We start from the raw sequence: 18,274 nt of genomic DNA on the forward strand, positions 1-18,274 counted from the left end.
CAGTTACTTGGCAAGCATTCTCCTCCCGAGCCTGAACAGATGAACATCATGAAATGTATCTTTTCGATCTTTCTTTCCCGTCTCTGTTTCTAATACATACTGTATACTGGGAAGACTTTGAACCCCAATTCCATTTAAACCTCTCTACATTAATGGATCATTCATAGAAACTATGTTCTCTTTATCTCTAGTCATTTTGGACTGGAACTGCAAAGGGAGTTTGCATTATTCAGAGTAACAGTTCCTGTCCTTGTCTTCCGTGCATTCTGAAGTTCTTCACAGTTTCAGAGACTAAGATTAAGAACAGTCACTGTGAGCACAGCAAACATTTAGAAGTGTGACACACTTAAATTTAAAAATATTTTCCCACTAAACTCCAGAATAAATCTTTGTCACGTCAATTTCATTAGACAAAGTTTTGCAAACGGCAAAAGAAAAGGTCAGTTATAGAAATTATGTTTTGTACAACTGTAACTCAGTACGCAGCATGTTCAAGTTATTGGTTTAACAAAAACAATAGTCCCTTAACCCAAAAGCCCTTTACATTCTTTTAGGTCATATATAATTATATTAATTTCCCATTCTGAAACAAAAGCCAAAAATCGGTGTGTAAGATCATTGTCTGTTTTAGAACCTCGCTGACTCCAGTCAGATGGGGAAGAAATTTTGAAAGTGATGTTTTTTCCCAAGTCCCAGGCCTGTTACAGTATATATAAACTAAACAACAATTACCTGGATCACCTCTCTTCAAATCACCATGTACAGAGATTTACCATTACCCTCTTCCAGATGGCCAGGTGTTATGATGATGCATCAAAAGAATTTGGATAACCACTGACTCTTACATACTGGTAGTTTAAGTGGCTTCTGGAAGAATTGAACCTGGTGTAAGTGAATGTGTGTTTGCTTCTGTCTGCCATGAAATGGACTGGCATCCCGTCCAGGTTGTGTCACACCTTGTTGCTGTTTGATGGGGTTCGGCTCCCCCATGACCCTGAATTGAATAAAGCTCTTAGAAAATGGATAGATGGAAAGACTCTTACATGCTGTAGCATACCAAAGTTACCACATACTGCCACTGGAGTCACTACAAACTGCATGGTGCTTGTACAGGAAGTACTCCACCCTCAGTGTGAATACATTCCCAAGGCACTATATTATGGTCATCTGAGCATTTGTAAAAAACCAACAGTAAGTCCAAGGACCTTTGCCTAAATAAGCACCAACAAAATACAACCAACTGTACTGTTTGTTGTGACTGTCAGATTAAGGAAAGACCTGCTTAGTCATCAAGTGATTCTGGACTAGTGGACAGTGAACTGAGCACACAGTACATCTGGAAAGGATGATCTGCTAAAGAGTCAACTAGCTTTCCTGACTGATTGTTAGCCCTGTTTGTTCTTAAAAAAATAAATATATAAATATATAAATAAAAATGCAATGTGCTGTTTCACTGAGGCTTACTGGATGGGTTACCCTACATGGGACATCCTGAGTTAAAATTGTTTTCTTAATATGTAATTTCTATGGTTAAGAGTAAATTACCCTTCATCTGCTGTATTGATCCAGCACATCTGGGGTGGGATACTGTAGTGAATTGCTACATTCCCTTGTACCACTGTTATCTATACACATATGAGAGTGTTGTTGTACCTGTTATAGAGTAGGCAAGCAAAAGACATATTTTGCTGGATGTGACCGAGTACTGACCTTTACCATCATATTTAGGTGAGTGCTCTTTGTGTGTGCTTGTAAAGTTTGTTGGCTGGTTGCTAACTTGTGATATGAGTCTGAAGATTTCTTAGCTGGAATTAAAACACCATTAGTTTGCCTCAGAAACAACAGTTCAACACTGTATTAGTAAGTTAAGTTGTTGTATTCTGCTGAGTATAATAAACTCCTTTATAAAGTTCTTTGTAGTCATAATGAGGAATTATCCACTGTCTCAAGCAGCAGAAGTCTTGGAATTTGTATTTCTCTAAAAGCCCAGGGATGGCTTTAGCCTTGGTATTGTATTTCATCTTGAGAGCCCCCAAAAATTCTAGTTTCATCAGGGTATATTATATAAAACTGTGTATGGTTGAATAAATGTAAAAGTGATAAATCAGACTTTTAAATTGTACTTGTGAATATTCTAAACATTGTGTATTAAATGATGAATGTGCTCGTGATTGATAAATATAATCCAAGATTTCTCTGAAAGTCTTAGTATCAGGAACATCAATTCCTGTCTAGGGGTATACTAATAGACACTTGGTACATCTTTTATCATGACTATGAAAAAAAATGTGTAGATCACTTTAATACTCAAAGACCTTAACAACGAGTAACTAGTAACAACTGCAACTAGTAATCAATAACCTATCCATATTAACCTTGTCAAAAGTACTGAAATAAGTCATTTATTGAAAAAGAAGTGTAGTTCCCTTCCTCAGAATTAGTGTTTAAAAGTACCCATGAAGCGTACTCACAGATTTAGGTGTCTATTTATGTAAGCACAGTGTTCTCTTCAGATAGCCAACAGCCCCATTATAAACAGCATAAACAGTCTGAACGGAGTCTGCATGCCACAGGCCATGATTTCTTCAAAAAAGCACTTTCAAAGGAACATGTCACAAACTCTAAGGACAAGCTCCTAACTGCATATGAAACTGTCCCTTTTGCGCTTGAGGCTGCTATTAATGATGTAGTGCAGTTTCCATTACAGCAGCCTTGGATAACATCAGAATGATTTTAGAAATCGTAGACTCACAACACATGGGTCATAAAATACTGAAATTATATCCAATTTCAAGACAACTGAGTAAGGTCTGTACCACAAATATCTTAGAAGAAAGTTGCATTATGAAAAATCAGTTCCGAACAAAAACATTTGCTAAACTATTCTACAGTAAGATTAATCTAATTTTTAATTTTAATGATCTTTAATCATTTTCATATGGTTCACTAGGCCCTGTATATTAGACAATTTTAACCTTAATGATTGCTTTTTAATTTTCAATATTTTAACTGAAGTAAAACTGCAATATACAGTTGCTTCTAGATGGCAGAAAATATAATACTGTTACACAGACATCCTTGGTCCGTTTCTAAATTAGATCATATCAGGTAATGTGGTTAGTCAGAGGTCTGGATGGTATAGTAATTTGTTTCCTGACCTCTAGTTCCTCAATGCTTCTCTTTATCTGATCATTTTTGCACACAAAAGTTTGGTACAAAAAAATAGCATAAAAACATATTAAAGCTGACTAAATGCAACTAAATAAGCAACTAAATATGTATGATATTAAACTAATTTTTAACTCATAAAATGACATTTTGCAGACATCCATTTTATCTAATTCAGTTAGAGTTTCATTCCTTTATATTGTATTCTTTAGGTGTGTCACACAGTGACTTTCATGCACAAATGGCTGTGTATACCATTTGCACACTGAAGCCATTGTATTTGCTCAGACATTTACTGTCCTACAGCAATATATAACATGGCTTACTGGTAAATCTAGCACACTTGTGCCTGGAGGTCGATCCTGATTAGGGACAGTGTGAAATAATCCCCTCTTGTGATCTGAAATATAGAGTAAGGATTGGACTAGATTTCACTGCTGAAGTGACTGGCTGGAGCCAATCAGATTGTACCTACAGTATCCACCTACAATACAGTACATGTGAGTACTTCTCACATCTCCTTACAAATGTTTGTTTTGCTAGTATGAGATCATTTGAAAAGTTCTTCTGAAAATACCATTCAGTCAACTTTTTTTGTAAAAATACGAAATTATTTTTAAACAAATAAATCTTATGTCTTATATTTTATTTTAAACTGAAAGTGTATGAGAAAGGATCTATAATGATATGGTGGCACTGTGGCACAGTGGTTTGCAGTGCTAAGGCCCTGAGTTCAATTCCTGGGGTTCTATTTGTGTTTATATGTTCATCCCATGTTTATCTGTTTTTTTTTTTCTGGGTGCACAGTTTCCTCCCACAGTCTGAAGACTTGCTGGTAGATTGACTGCTGTAAAAAAAAAATGCCCTGGTGTGAGTGTGTACTGTGCATGTGTCTGTTTGTGCCCTGCAATGGACGGATATCCTATCCAGGGTATATTCCACTTTGTGCCTGTTGCTTTTGGCTTCCTTCACAACCCTATACTGAAGAAGTACATTACAAAATGGATGTAATGTTAATGTATAAACCTTAGTACTACTAATAACTGTAGCAGTTATAACTAGAAAGAAATCCATACTCCTCTTATTTTCACCTTTACCTGATGATGACTTTCAGAAAGTAACATTTACAGTATGTAAACATTTTCTATACCTGGAAATGACTGGGCAAGTTTGTTGTTAAAAAAACACAAAGATTTTTATTTGGTCCTCTGTGGGCATAGGTATGCTTTTTGGAGAACAGGAGACAGGGCAAAGGGTACCTGATGTCACTGCAAGAAAGCAGAGTCTAGCTCTGGTCGATGCTGCCTGCTGATATATAAAACTCAGTTAATGAGGTGCTATTAGAGAATGGGTAGGCAATGAAGAGTCAAGTAGGAGAAAACCATTATTGAATAGTAGCAGAGAGGATATCATTATACTGTATATAAAAAATATAGCTGAAATCCAGAATATCACTGTGCGACTTTCAAAAGAGAGGAAATTCATGCCTAACTCCGAGGACCAAAAACTGTGGAACTGGGAGAAGACATGAGTGTTTCCTTCTTGAGCAGTTATATGTAGATTTCCAGGTACTGTACATTGCACAATGATGGGATATTGTTTAAAAGAGTGCTGGCTCTCATGACTACAGAGGTAAAAATGAAACTAAAGGTTAGGGTTGGAGGTGGAGGCATCTTAGTTCTGGTAAACCCCATTGCAACAGGTAATAATGACTCACCCTTAATGGCCGTTTTTTTTTTAAGGCTTGTGATGAAAGTATGTTTTTGTTCAGATAGCATGGACATTGTTAAGGCAGGTGTGGACACCTCTGGTCATGGAAATTCGAAGGCAGAAAGGCATTTATGTCTTCACTCCAGTGCATTTTTGAATAACTTTGTTATACAAATGACAGATAATAGATATACCCACAATTTTAGACACTAATGATTTAATGGTGACCTATACAACCTGCTGGTCAGTGGCTTTCCAGGGCCATTACTGGCAACACCTGAAACAGCTAACAAACAAAAAGGGTTGAACATACAGTCTGTGCTGCTGCCTTGTGTAAGATATTCTTTTTCTCTAAGGTTTTTGCCAGTAGAGGGTGTTATTACAACAGCTCTGAGTCACATATGCTTTCTTTTAACTGCAACAGGCACTTGCCGTTTTTGTTCTTGGTGTGCTGTGAGCATCTGAAGATAAATCTCATAAAGCAAAATATCACCCTATCCTTGCTATGTAGGAATCCACTACTTCCCAGCTTTTTGACACAATTCACCCTTTTTAAACAATTGCCATTAAACTTATTTGCTTCAAAATGTACTTTCTGAAGCTGAATTGTACAATATACATTTTAAAATGAAAAAAAATACATTATATTTCCTTTGTTTTAAGGGTGTGGTATAAGCACCCAAATTTGTTCTATGTGACAACATAGATAAAAAAAACTGTGATTACAGTGAAATCTGTAAATGGTGGAAGGAACATAGGCTCAAATCAGGGATTTGGCACTGACATGCATCCAAAATCTGTTATCTTTACATTTATTCTTTAAACAAATGGCATTTAAGACTTTTTAAACACAAATTGAAATACTAATAAAAGTGCTAATGAAAATGTTTCTTTATGTGTAAGTTATTATGATTAAATATTGGTATTTTGAAAGGGTTCTAAAAATGTGGCTGTCACTTACAAATTTGTTCCAAATCTTATTTTCCCACTGTTGTTGTAATTTAAATAAAATGTTTTTAAAAAATATTTTAAAAAACTGTACTGATTTCCCTGGTCCTAAGGCATTAGTATATTGGTTTCCCCTTACAGTGTAGATATATTCAGTTTCCTAGTAGCTCTTGGGTTCACAGTATAACCTCTTTGCCAACAGCACAGCTACTGTAGTAAATGTAACGAGCAACAGTTCTGCATAATGGTCCAAAACACAAAGAAAGACTGCTAGCAGCTCTTTTTTACTCTTATGAAACAGCAGTCAAGCATAGTTTATTGGAAACTTTCTCTTATTCTTGCTGCCGATTTCTTGGATGGCTCAGTAATATTGAGAGCTAGCTTAGACCACGCTCTAGTTAACCCAGTCATTAAAAAGCTGGCTTTTCAGATGATGTGGGGGTAAATTGCCAAGCCTTATGCAGAGGAAAATGCAGCCCAAATAATTACTAGATTAATGCCAGAGGTTATCTGCTCAATGCAAATGCCTTATGTAATAATGGCCACAATGAATTGGCCAGTGCTGGCACTTTACTTTGTTACAAAAGGCAACCTGAAAGAAAAGGTGATGAAAAACCACAGGGAAAAATTCAGTGTAACTTTGTCTCTGTATTCATTAGCAGCACCATTTCTGGAAAGATAAAATCTTGCATCATACCAAATGAAGTGTGCCATGCACAGGTTTAATGTAAATGGGAATTTTACACTAGTCAAAATTACCTTTTGTAGATTTCTCCTAAAAGTTTCTTGATTCATCCATTAGTCTTAAACATGTCTTGAGATATTTTTCCAAGAAAGGGTTCATTATTTAGAAACAAACTTGATGAATACAGTGGCTTCAGAGCATTCTATTCATCAAGGTTTTATGCATTTCATTATTCATCCATCCATCTCCTAACTGCTTCTTCCAATTCAAGGTGACTTAACTTGAGAAGCAACAGGCACAAGGCAGGATACACCCTGGATGGGACACAGACACACACAAACTCACACCAGGGCCAGTTTTCCCAGAAGCAAATTAAGCTACCATAACATAACATTGACTGTGGGAGGAAGATGGAGCACCAGAAGGAAAACCACACAAACTCTATGCAGATTGCACCTCAGGTCAGCTTAATCACACCTTAAAGTTTTCTCGTCTTCAACAAGAATAAAACCGTAAATCTCACCAATAACTATGTCCAGATAGTCTTTGCTGAAATGTATACTAATTTATTTACAGTACAGTATATTGAGAGACATTTTTTAAAACAATGTCCATTAATTTTACATATTAAAATATTGAATGTATATATACTAACATCCAGTTTTATTCCATGAAATATGTATTATGTTTATTAGGTGAGAAAAACAGCTACACCTTAGACTATTGGTGAGCGGCTTCTTTTTGGCCTCAATGTTTGGTAAAATAACATACTGTATAGCTTTTTCAAGACCTGAATGAAAAAAGGACAGATTTAAACAGCTGAAGAAAGTTACAGTATTTAATATTATTGTTTAATCCAAATCAAATAAGGTGCTGTACATGGAAACACAGGCAGATTCTTCACAGAAAGTGAAGCTAAAGTTAGAAGAAAACAAGAGGAGGGCATTCAGTCTAGCCAGCCTATTTTGGTAGTTAGTAGTTAATTTATCCAAACATTCGTTAAGCGCATTTCTTGAAAGAAACCAGAGCAATATTTTCGACAACATAGCTTTTCGATACTCCCACAACCCTTTCAGTAAAAAAGTGCCTCCTGTTTTCAATACACTTCCATGCAGTTTCCACTTGTTTCCAATCAGCATTTTGACAGGAAACATTGGACTAGACAAAACAAAAGCACTACAGATACAACTTGAAAGTGTGATTTGCTGTCATTATTCCCAAAAAGGCATTTTAACATAATCTTCCCCATGTACACAACACAAATTGTTCTCATGTATTTATGGTATTCCTCACAAAACAATATTCACATTCATTTCATATTGCTCTACACTGTGTAGGTAGCATCACTGATTTTATTAACATGCAAAACCTTGAAACCACATGTATATATTCTTCAAAACAAGTACGAATTAATCAAGAATAAGTCTCTTACTTCGGTAAAGATATTCTGTGGTAATGATTAATTGAATGCTAGCTGCTGAGTTCAACAAATATATGGAGTAACAAATTAAAACAAAATCAGTTAAAAAAAAGCATATAAGGACTCACAAAAACACATCCCATCAGAAAATATATCAGCACAAGAAGAGACCAGTATATTTTTGCAAATAATAGTAGCAGCGAACCTCAAAAATACTTTCTATAATTATAGATGATTGTTTTTTTAATCTGAAAGTAGGTCAAATTGTGAAAGATCATAATCTTTTCTTTCATCACAATTAGACAGGAAGTTGTTTAGTTCTTAAATCTTACATGCCTTATGCCAAAACAGTTCTACTACTACTGTGTGTTCTACGTCTCTGTGCACATCCCATTGCTATCTGAAATGCATAGTATTACACAATTCTAATACCTGAGGAAGAGCCTGATTTTAAGAAAGAACATTAGGTGTACAAAATTGGTCAAAAGTCATGATAACTGATTCATATACCTTGTAGACTTCACAACCAGTGAGGTTCAGAAGTCTTTTTACTGGATAAGACACTTATCACAGCATATAAACTAAACAGAATAAAGACCTGAAAATGTTAATGGACATATCACAATGTACCAGCACTATCTAAATAAACTTTTTTTTTTAAATAAGCCATTTTTTTTCTAAGTGTAATATCTTAAAACATAACAGCATAAATGTCTCTCTGAACCTGGACAATGATATTTTAAAGAGAAACAAATCTTCACTTGTGCCCTGTGGTCCATGCAGGAACACAACAGCCTAATTGCAGTTAAGTTACAGCTCTTATGCATTAAGATTCTTTTGTTCCTCACAGAAAATTGTTCTTTTTCCTGGACCTCATGCTCTGTTTGCTATGAAGATATGCAATCCCAAAACTCATGACACACACACTGGCATAAGCCATACACCATGACAATGAGAAGACTGGAAGGTACCAGACTGACCAAGATTACTCCCACAGTGGTTCTTTGAGCGATTAGAAGGTAAACCCCCAGGGGCAGGGAACTGAAGTACAACAGGCCCAGCATCCACACCAGTATCCTTGCCGAGGTCTGGCACAGCATGGAGGCGCAGTTCCATACGGTCCAGCGACGAGACACAGAAGCAATGGAGTCAAAACTAGAGGACCTGTATTCTTCCACTATGGGAGAGGCGGAGCTCTGAGGCTGTAGGGGTGCTTCCGGCTGTGCATCCACAATGGTGATCACCAGGCAGTTGGAGGAGCTGCAGGACGAGGGGCTGACAAAAGAGCTGAGTCTCTTGGGACTGAGGAGCAACTCGGTGGAGCCGTCATGTACATTCCTCTTGTTTTTCACCCTGAAAGTCAGGGCCTGCACAATGTTGTAGTCGTCAGGGAGGCTCCCCTCTGCTTCCTCTGGGAGGCTGGTTGGATACCGACAGAAAGGACATACAATCGCATTTGGGGGGGACTCCCCCAGGTCCAAGATCTTGACCAGGCACTTGGCACATAAGCGGTGACAGCACTGCAGCACCTTGGGCCTCCTGTTTCCCAGGTTGTAATGGCAGTAGCAGATCTTGCACTCCAGCTCCTCGGCACAGTAGTTATCCACCATTTCCTCCAGAATCAGTCCGGTCAGTTCTTCCTCAAAGATGTCTAGACATAGCAGGGGCAACGTTCACAAACATTGTCACAGAGTACCCAGAAAGCCTACGTAGAAGTCTGGAATCATCACATGCTGTCTTTGTAAGAGCACAGCATCATGGGAGCTGAGCTGCAAACTGGGAAGCTTCATGCGAAAAGTCCTTTCATGGAGTCCATGGAGGGAGGGGAAAAAACAGGAGATAACTGTTAACACAGCATTCAAAAACAAACAACAGACACAAAGCAGGTTCTGTAACAGAGTTGCTGGAATTTTCTAGCCCAGCACTGTCGCCAGTGAACTCAACCCAATTAGCAACTCACCATTTGGCTCTGCTGTGCTGATAATGGTAACAATGCAGTTCAAACTGCCTTCCGCTACATTTTTGTTAGTGCTGGACAAGTTTCCCCTAATGAGTCCTTTACATTTTTGGATTTGCCCCCTTTTTATTTATTTTTTTGTTAAAACCATAACCCATTTCTGTATAGATCTTTCCTCCATTCCTTTTCTTGGACAATCAGGAAGTGATCACACTATCCTTTTGAAGGTTCTCTTCTTTTATGTTTAAAAAAGCAGGTGTACTGTATATGTTAAAGATATGGAGTAGAGATTTTCATTATGGTAATCTTTGTTAAAGAGACTAATTATTTGTATCTATCAAGTGATGAAGTGAAAGATGGATCCAGCACATTTGTCTTCCAAGGTAAAGAATTTGTAAATAAAATGAATTGCAAAGAGCAGAATAATTTCTATGTTGCTTTTAATAAATGACAAAGATTTCATGCAAGCTCCAGCCATGTGCTGGCAGTAAAATACTGCAACAGATGGTAAGTGACTTGAAGAATATTTAATCTTTAATGAATATTTTCCATTCCTGGCCTTTGGTACATAACAATATTATTTCCTTTAGAGATCCACACATATATATATAAATACTGTAGCATCCATGTTCATAAACTTCTGAAAGTAAAAAAGAAAATTCAAATGTTTTGTATAAGAAATGGAAGGAACCTATGTCTGTAAGGTCTTATATAAACCTTATATACTGTACAACATAAGAAAGCCAAGTCAAAGTCACATTTTCAATAAGTCTGAAGCTGCTTGCATTCACTTTACAACATCTTGGGAGTTTGTGTATCCTACAGTATGTACAGTACAGTATATATATATATTTGCATATATTTATTTGTAAAATGCTATATCTACTTTGTTACAACTTGTTTGTCACCTTCAGCTGCTGAGGCTATTGCACAGTCCACATCTGCATGTACACAATGTACACAATCAGTTGTGGAAAAATGTTTCTTAACTACTGTAAGAACAATGCTCATTCACCACTCTAAAGCTATTGATAATTCATATCTTATTGCTATAAGATATACTGCTATTAATACTTGAATACACTTTATGTTATACTGTATACTTCACATCTTGCATTATTTAGTCTTCTCAAACGTCCTGTGCAAAATCCCTTTTTGATCATTATCAGTATACAAAGTATATAACCACTCAAAAACAATATACTGTAAGCACATCATGGAACAGGTCTGAAATGAATGAGCCTGTGTTATTGATTTGCTGTCAGTGATACCATTGAATGTATGTGACTTCTCTGCCAATCAAGAATTAAAACTGGAAATCAGAAAATAGAAATTGTTATTGTCATGTGAATTTCAGCCATTTAGACCCTGCAGTATAAACTAGCTCTGGAAAACCTAAGTCGGTAAGCTAATATGCTAGCCAAAAGAGTTTGCTTCAAGAGTTTTATTACTTTATTGTGATAGCAAAGACTGGTCTTTGTTACCTTGTGGCAGGAGTTTGCCCTTTCCACTCCTCGTGCAGGTCGGAGGAATGAGGCTCTCTAACTTCACAGAACGTTATGAGATCTGTCACCATGACAACAAACTGAACCAAACTAAAAAAAATCGGGTCAGCCGGCCTTTTCTTCCCTCTCCTTCATTCACAAAAAAAAAATTCTGCATTAAGCCAGAGATAAACCAGTGGTGACAGATTCACTTTAGGTAAAAAGTTCCCCATTCACTCATCTTCCGCTGAGAAAACACAAAAATGGTGAGAGATAACTCAAAAAACTAATGTTTTTTTTTTTGCTCAACAGTCATGCTGAAAACCAGAACACATCTGGAGTAGAAACACTACGTTGGCGCGTGCTCATCCAAAGATCAGCAAAAAAGACAGGGTTTTGTCTTGGTGTGCTAAGAAAGTAATATGAGTCTGTCATTTTATCTACAGGAGCCACACAACAGAAAGAGAGAGCAGGGTGCTGCACTTGGGCTTTTCTATTTGCATTGCCACCACCAGGTCCTCTGCTGACACCAAAACAACCCAGTGTAATGTTACCCTAGGCCATGACCTTAGGTTATATGACACAAGTGTGGATGGATCAGTTTGACATTACCTACCTGCATTTATAATAAGGTCTTAGATCTTCATGTTAATAAATGCAAGACTGTGCGGAGAGCCAAACACTAAAACTGCCTTGTCTAAACATCCCAGGCCCTGGGGAATAACTAAGCTACAACATTTTACTGTATATAAAACTTAATAACTAATTTAAACTCTAGATCTTGGCATGTCACATTCTGTGACATGGGATCAGCAGAAAATTAACAAAGATGGAGGACAAGAATGCTGAAAAGTCTTCAAGCACTGGTATGAGTATGGTAGCTTTATTTTAATGAAGTGCTCAGTTCATTCTCAGACATTTGCTTAAAAAGACACGGGTTGGGCTGTGCTTTTACCTTGTTTGTATAAAGACTGCTGTGGTATTTCATTAATTACACGACAGTGGGCGCAGGGGTTAGTATTGTTGCTGTCGGTTTCCTCTGGGTGCTCTACAGTCCAAAGACATACTGGTAGGTTAATTGGTTTCTGGGAAAACTGGCCCTGCTGTGAGTGTATGTGTGTATCTGTGAGTATCCTGCCTTGTACCTGTTGCTCGTGACGCTGTATTGGATAAAGCTGTTAGGAAATGGATGGATGGACACCGGACATTAATTGCTTTACAACTCATTGCTGATTGGAGGAATACTCTTTGTATAACTGTTGATGTTTGCACAGTTCACAAGACATAGAGGCATGTGACTGTTTACAGAAAACTTGACCTGTTGAATGGCTGACCTACAAAACATCAAAAAAGTGGTGGAGCTACTGTAACTCAGTGTGCAATAAACAAATCAGCAGCCAATTTTCCGTTGAAACGGTCCAGGTTGAGACTAGTTTATACTCAAGTACTTACAAGCAGGTGCTTGTATAGAGGGTAATAACAGTCTAAAACCTCCAAAGTAATACTCCTCTATGACATTCCACTCGATAATAAGCTTTAAAATTAATAGAGAATTTGCACTGGTTTTCAGAGTAAATGTAAAATGTTTTGTCATTAACAGAAGTGGAGTTTAAAAATTATACTTTGGTGGCAGACAAAAATTAACTTCTCAGATTGTTCTTTAGACGAGAGCAGTCAACACCCTATCCCAGCTTAGTAACCATTCCCAGTCTCTGGGAAATGGTGGATACCTGTCCATTTGTGGTATTATTATTATTGAGAGACATATATGTGTGGCAGTCAGTCCTGACTTGTCCTAAAAGGCACTGTGAAGACAGAAAAATTGGCATTTCATTTTCAAATTACACACATACAAGTTTATTGTTCCCATACTAATGAATATATGCAAACGTGGAATATATACTGTTCTTATACCATAGGAAAAAGTTGATTAATTCATCTCCCATATTCAATCTGAATTTAAGTGGCCTTGTATGAAAGTAAACTTACAACTGCAGGTTTCTGGCCGTAACCAGCAGGTTTTATCTGGTGAACACAGGCAGGAATCTGACAGAAGGAAATCGTTTGAATCCGATTAAATTACAAAATAAACAAGAGGCACTTATTTTAAAACACAAAACAAAAGGGTAATTGTGACCCACAATACACAACTACATTTATACAAACACAAAGAGAAGAATGGTTAAAGTTCAAAATGAAAGCTGGTGCTCTTTGGTAATTTCTGACTTTGACAATGTCTGGTTTCTGCAGTTGCTTGGCATGTTGAACTAGGTGATAAATACTGGCAGTCATGTTTATTCTTACAGTATTTCACACCAAGGAATCCGAAATACCCGATCCAGGACATATTTTACTGAAAAGGCTGACATTTTCTATGAAGTTCTATATTCTATAAACCAATGCTTAATCATACCTATTCTGGGTACTTCTGGATTTTTGCCAACACTGCAAATGTTCCTAGAAATTGACAGCAAAGTTTGCTATAGAGGACAAATAAAAAAATCATGATAGATTTGTGGCTTGCTCTGACAGAAGCGATTAGATTGTGCATCAATCACTTCCAGAGATGTTACTTTTAGAATCCAACTTAAAAATAACAAATGGCACAAGACTTCCACCTACTGGTTAGTTTTCACGATGTCGTTTCAGTCCGTGGGCTCTCGTTTCTCTCATGCCTAATATGTCAACACAGGAATAAACAGAGGCTTCTGACCCCAAGTCTCCAGCCTGACTCTTTAGTGTCCTCAAACCTTGAATCTTAAATTTATTTTAATTGCTAGTGTTTAAACTAGCTTAATTTAATAAATACATTTGCATAAATTGCACTGCTGTATATACCATGTCTCTTATGAGGGAAGATAAAACCCACATTAATCTCCTTAATTAGCAGCAACAGTTTCCCTGAATAAAGATAAAGCCAGCAGCTTTATCACTATCTAACTGGTAACCCACTGAAGCTCAGCAGATATGAACCTGGTCAGTACCTGGGTGGGAAACCTCCTGGGAAAAACTAAGGTTGCTGTTGGAAGAGGTGTTAGCGGGACTAGTAGGGGGCACTCTCCCTGTGTTCTATGTGGGTCCTAATGCCCCAGTATAGTGATGAGGAAATTACATTGTAAAAAAGGCACTGTCCTTCAGATAAAAGGTAAAACCAAGGTCCTGTCTCTGTGTGGTCCTAAAACTTCCCTTTCTCGATAAGAGCAGAGGTGTTATCCCCAGTGTCCTGGCCATGTTTCAGCCTTGGCCTTTACCATTCATACCCTCCTAATAATTCCCATCTATGATTTGGCTTCATTACTCTGTTCTCCTCCCCACTGAGAACTGATGAGTGTACTGGCACACTTTGGGTGCCATTGTCACAATCAAGGTGGATTCTACACATTGGTGGAGGGGAGTCTCCATTATCTGTATGTGTAAGTTATTATTAATATTATTATTTTGGTTTTTGTTGTTTACAATTACACAAGATATGCAGGGTTAAAATCTGAGTGTGGTAGTATCATAACACATAGGTAGGTATTCATATGGATATTTCAAACCCTGAACCTCTGAAATATGTGTAGCCATTGTCCCACAATCAGCAGGGTGCTTTAAGAAATGACAAAGCTGTAAAGTTAAGATGAATTTACAGTAAAATATGGATTAAACACGCAACTTTACAAAAAAATATTTTCTTAAAATTGAAAACCCATTAATGACATTTTCTTATAATCTGCATTAGAGAAGGTACAGTATGTTGATTTTTACTTTTCCTGTATGGCTATAAAATACAAATACAATACAAAACATCATTAACACATATTTCTAATCAAACCAACAGCAGCAGAAAGCTATGTAATAAGTGTACAAATCACACTTTTGTTATAGTTATTCCAAATCTTAGTTTACGCAGCAAACAATGTCATCTTGCAAATTTATTTCTACACAATAAGGAAAGCTTAGTTGTACAAAATAGAAGCAACAAGACTAAACAATGGGTTCAGTTCCAGATCCAAGGTGCTATCTGTGTGGTCTGTATGTTCTCAATGTGTTTGAGTGGGTTTACTTTGGGTGCTCCGTGATTCCTTCCAAATAAATACTGGTAGGATAATTGGCTTCTGGTAAAGATTGGTCATGTTGTCAGTGTGAGTCTGTGTTTGTGTCTGTGTGTGCCTGGCGATGGACCGGTGTCTCCTCCAGAGTGCATTCTGACTTGTGCCCATTGCTTGTCAGGATAGGCTCCACCCTGTATTGGGTCAAGTGGTTAGAGAATGGATGAATATATGAGCAAGGTCATTACTGAGTAAACAACATTTAATTGAACAATTAATATTTAATATTTGACAGTGAATCCTAAGCCCTAGAGCAACCTATTACTCTGTACTTACTGTATAGAACAAGTAGTAAGGCCTACCTGTTTTGTATAAATGTCTACACTCAGTGTGTTTATTAAATGACACATGTATCAGTCAGGGAGGGAGGCTTGTTTTTTTTGTTAATGAAACCTGGTATGCAAATAAATCGGATGTCCGCTGTCCCCACATCCCGTGAGTAATGAAGATGTTCTCAGGATGTAAGACAAGCCCACGCTTGGGGTACTTAGCCACATCCTCCTAGTGTAAGACACTTTATCTCATTCTCTTATCAACAAAACAGCCACGATGGCACAGGAAACTACTCTTCTGGGGATGTGAAAGTTATGCAATACTCTCCTGGGTAGAAATCTGTATTTTCTGAAATTTCAGGAACAAGAGCATGAAAAATAGTCCCATCCATCCACATTCTTCAGACCATGTAATAATATTAATAAATAATAATAAACTTAATTTTATATAGTGCCTTTAAAGGTGGCTTCTCAAAGTGCTTTACAGGATGACAACAAACAATAAAAAGAAGAATACACAAGATAAAACACAATTACAATATATAGAGGAGACCGTGAATGGTTGTACTAAGAAAAGCAGAGGTGTGAAGAATGGAACCAGTTAAGTAAAGGCTTTTCTGAAGAAGAGGGTTTTGAGTCTGAATTTGAAGGAGTTTAGAGAAGGTGATTCTCTGATATCCTTGGGGAGAGAGTTCCAGAGTTCCAGGCATAACAGGAGAAGGTCCTGTCACCCATACAATGTAGACGGGCTTGGGGGACCGTAAGGAGAGCAGAATTAGAAGAGGGAAGGTTGTGAGGTGGGGAGTAGGGCGATAATAGTTCAGACAGGTACTGAGGTGCTAAGCCATGCAGAGCCTTATAGGTGAGCATGAGGATTTTAAAGTCTACATGGAATTTGACCGGAAGCCATTACAAGAACTCCAGGATAGGAGTAATGTGAACACTTGCACTAGACCTGGTCAGGATTCTGGCTGCTGAATTTTGGACATACTGCAGTTTGTTCAGAGTAGATTTAGATACCCCAGCGAGTAGAGCATTACAGTAGTCAATTCGAGAGAACACAAATGTGTTGATCAGCTTTTCAGCCACAGTTAATGATGGCATAGAGCGTAGTCTAGCGATATTTCTGAGGTGAAAAAAGATGTTTTGACAGTATGCTGCACATGTTGGTCGAATGTTAAGCCAGAATCTAATATAATCCCAAGATACTGTACCAATTTGTGTACATAATATGCTTAGCATGTTGTGAAATCTGACCTTAATGTATAAATACCCTATATTTATACATTTATACATACAAATATTTATTTGGTTGATGAAGCTGTCTCTAGGTGTATTTCATTACGGACATGAAAATACCTGGTTTATCCTGCAGTGTACCGTGTTTCCTCGTGCGAAAGGGAATAATGAATGCACAATTTTTAAATACTGTTTGCTACTATATCCTGTCCGTAACACTCTGCCACAAGAGCTTTCAGTTTTTTATATACCAGTGCTGAAAGCCTTCGTGTTGACTGTGAAAATGCTTTGCCTTGCCTTTATTTCCTTCACATTCATTTTAGCAAAATGATCATGAAGCGGGTAAAAAAGGGCTGGCAAGCAAGCGCAAAAGTTGTAGAGGAAGGTCAGGACCTAATCCCTCACACTTCCGCTCGCCCACACAGGTACTATAAGTCTCAGACCCAGCACTTCCCTTTGTGGGTCTCTCTCGCAACTTCCACCTCCCCATCTACACTCTTACAACAAAGCTTGCTCCTCGCATTAGTGTGTGTGTGTGTGTGTGTGGGGGGGGGGGCTTAATGACTGTTCAATGACAATTAGTCATGAGCTTTCTAGAGCAAGCCTCTTTTGGACTACAAGTCTGTAAAAACTGTCTAACATCCTGTTGACATTCACTGGAAAACACCCATTCTCACCAAAACTCACTGTGCTAAAAAAAACAAACACCAGAAAAATGAATATGGACCATGGAATATTGTGTATCTCCCCAACCTATAACAGAAAGTTTATGTGCAGTACTTTAATAAAATAGATGCTCTGATGCAATGATATTCATAATTCTGATTTCCACAGGCCCAATGTTTACATTTATATGTAAGGAATAGAGCTACATACTGTACACCTGCTTTAATTTATTATATAATTTTCTACCCATCTAAAGCACCATGAAACCCACCACATCTATTTTAGATCCCATTCCCACCACTTTATTTCAGTCCTGTTTCTCTTCTCTCTGTCCCATTGTCCTCAATATTATACACTGTCAAAGAAAACTCAGTCTTCACTCAGGTTGGGAGATTGTCAAACAGAGATCTTTAATACAATCAGCTGAAAGGGAGCATATCACAGAGGAAGGGTTTCCTCTAGCAGTCAAGACATGCTCGCTGGACTGAAGCTACACTTTCCTTTTTATACATTAAAAGTAGGTAATACTTTAACATATCAAAGAAACATACTGTACAGGGAAAGGGGCAGTGTCAGAAGCCAAACAAAAAACAAACAAGACGGGAAGATACCATTTGGCATTCTGCAATCTGTT

At 37.5% G+C, this 18,274-nt stretch overlaps 1 protein-coding gene across 1 annotated transcript; it reads right to left on the reverse strand.

The window, feature by feature from the left end:
- Positions 1 to 7,334: 7,334 nt before the first annotated feature.
- On the reverse strand, positions 7,335 to 11,843 carry rnf182 (ring finger protein 182). The gene is made up of 2 exons (XM_088918741.1): positions 11,373 to 11,843; positions 7,335 to 9,731 (listed from the first exon to the last, which is right to left on the reverse strand). Exon 2 carries the CDS (start codon positions 9,539 to 9,541, stop codon positions 8,819 to 8,821), a length of 723 nt encoding a protein of 240 aa, XP_088774867.1. The 5' UTR covers positions 9,542 to 9,731; positions 11,373 to 11,843; the 3' UTR covers positions 7,335 to 8,818.
- Between the last annotated feature and the right edge of the window lie 6,431 nt (positions 11,844 to 18,274).

This window comes from Atractosteus spatula, chromosome 6 (genome assembly GCF_055471065.1).
Source record: "Atractosteus spatula isolate fAtrSpa1 chromosome 6, fAtrSpa1.hap1, whole genome shotgun sequence".
NCBI classification, from domain to species: Eukaryota; Metazoa; Chordata; class Actinopteri; order Semionotiformes; family Lepisosteidae; genus Atractosteus; species Atractosteus spatula.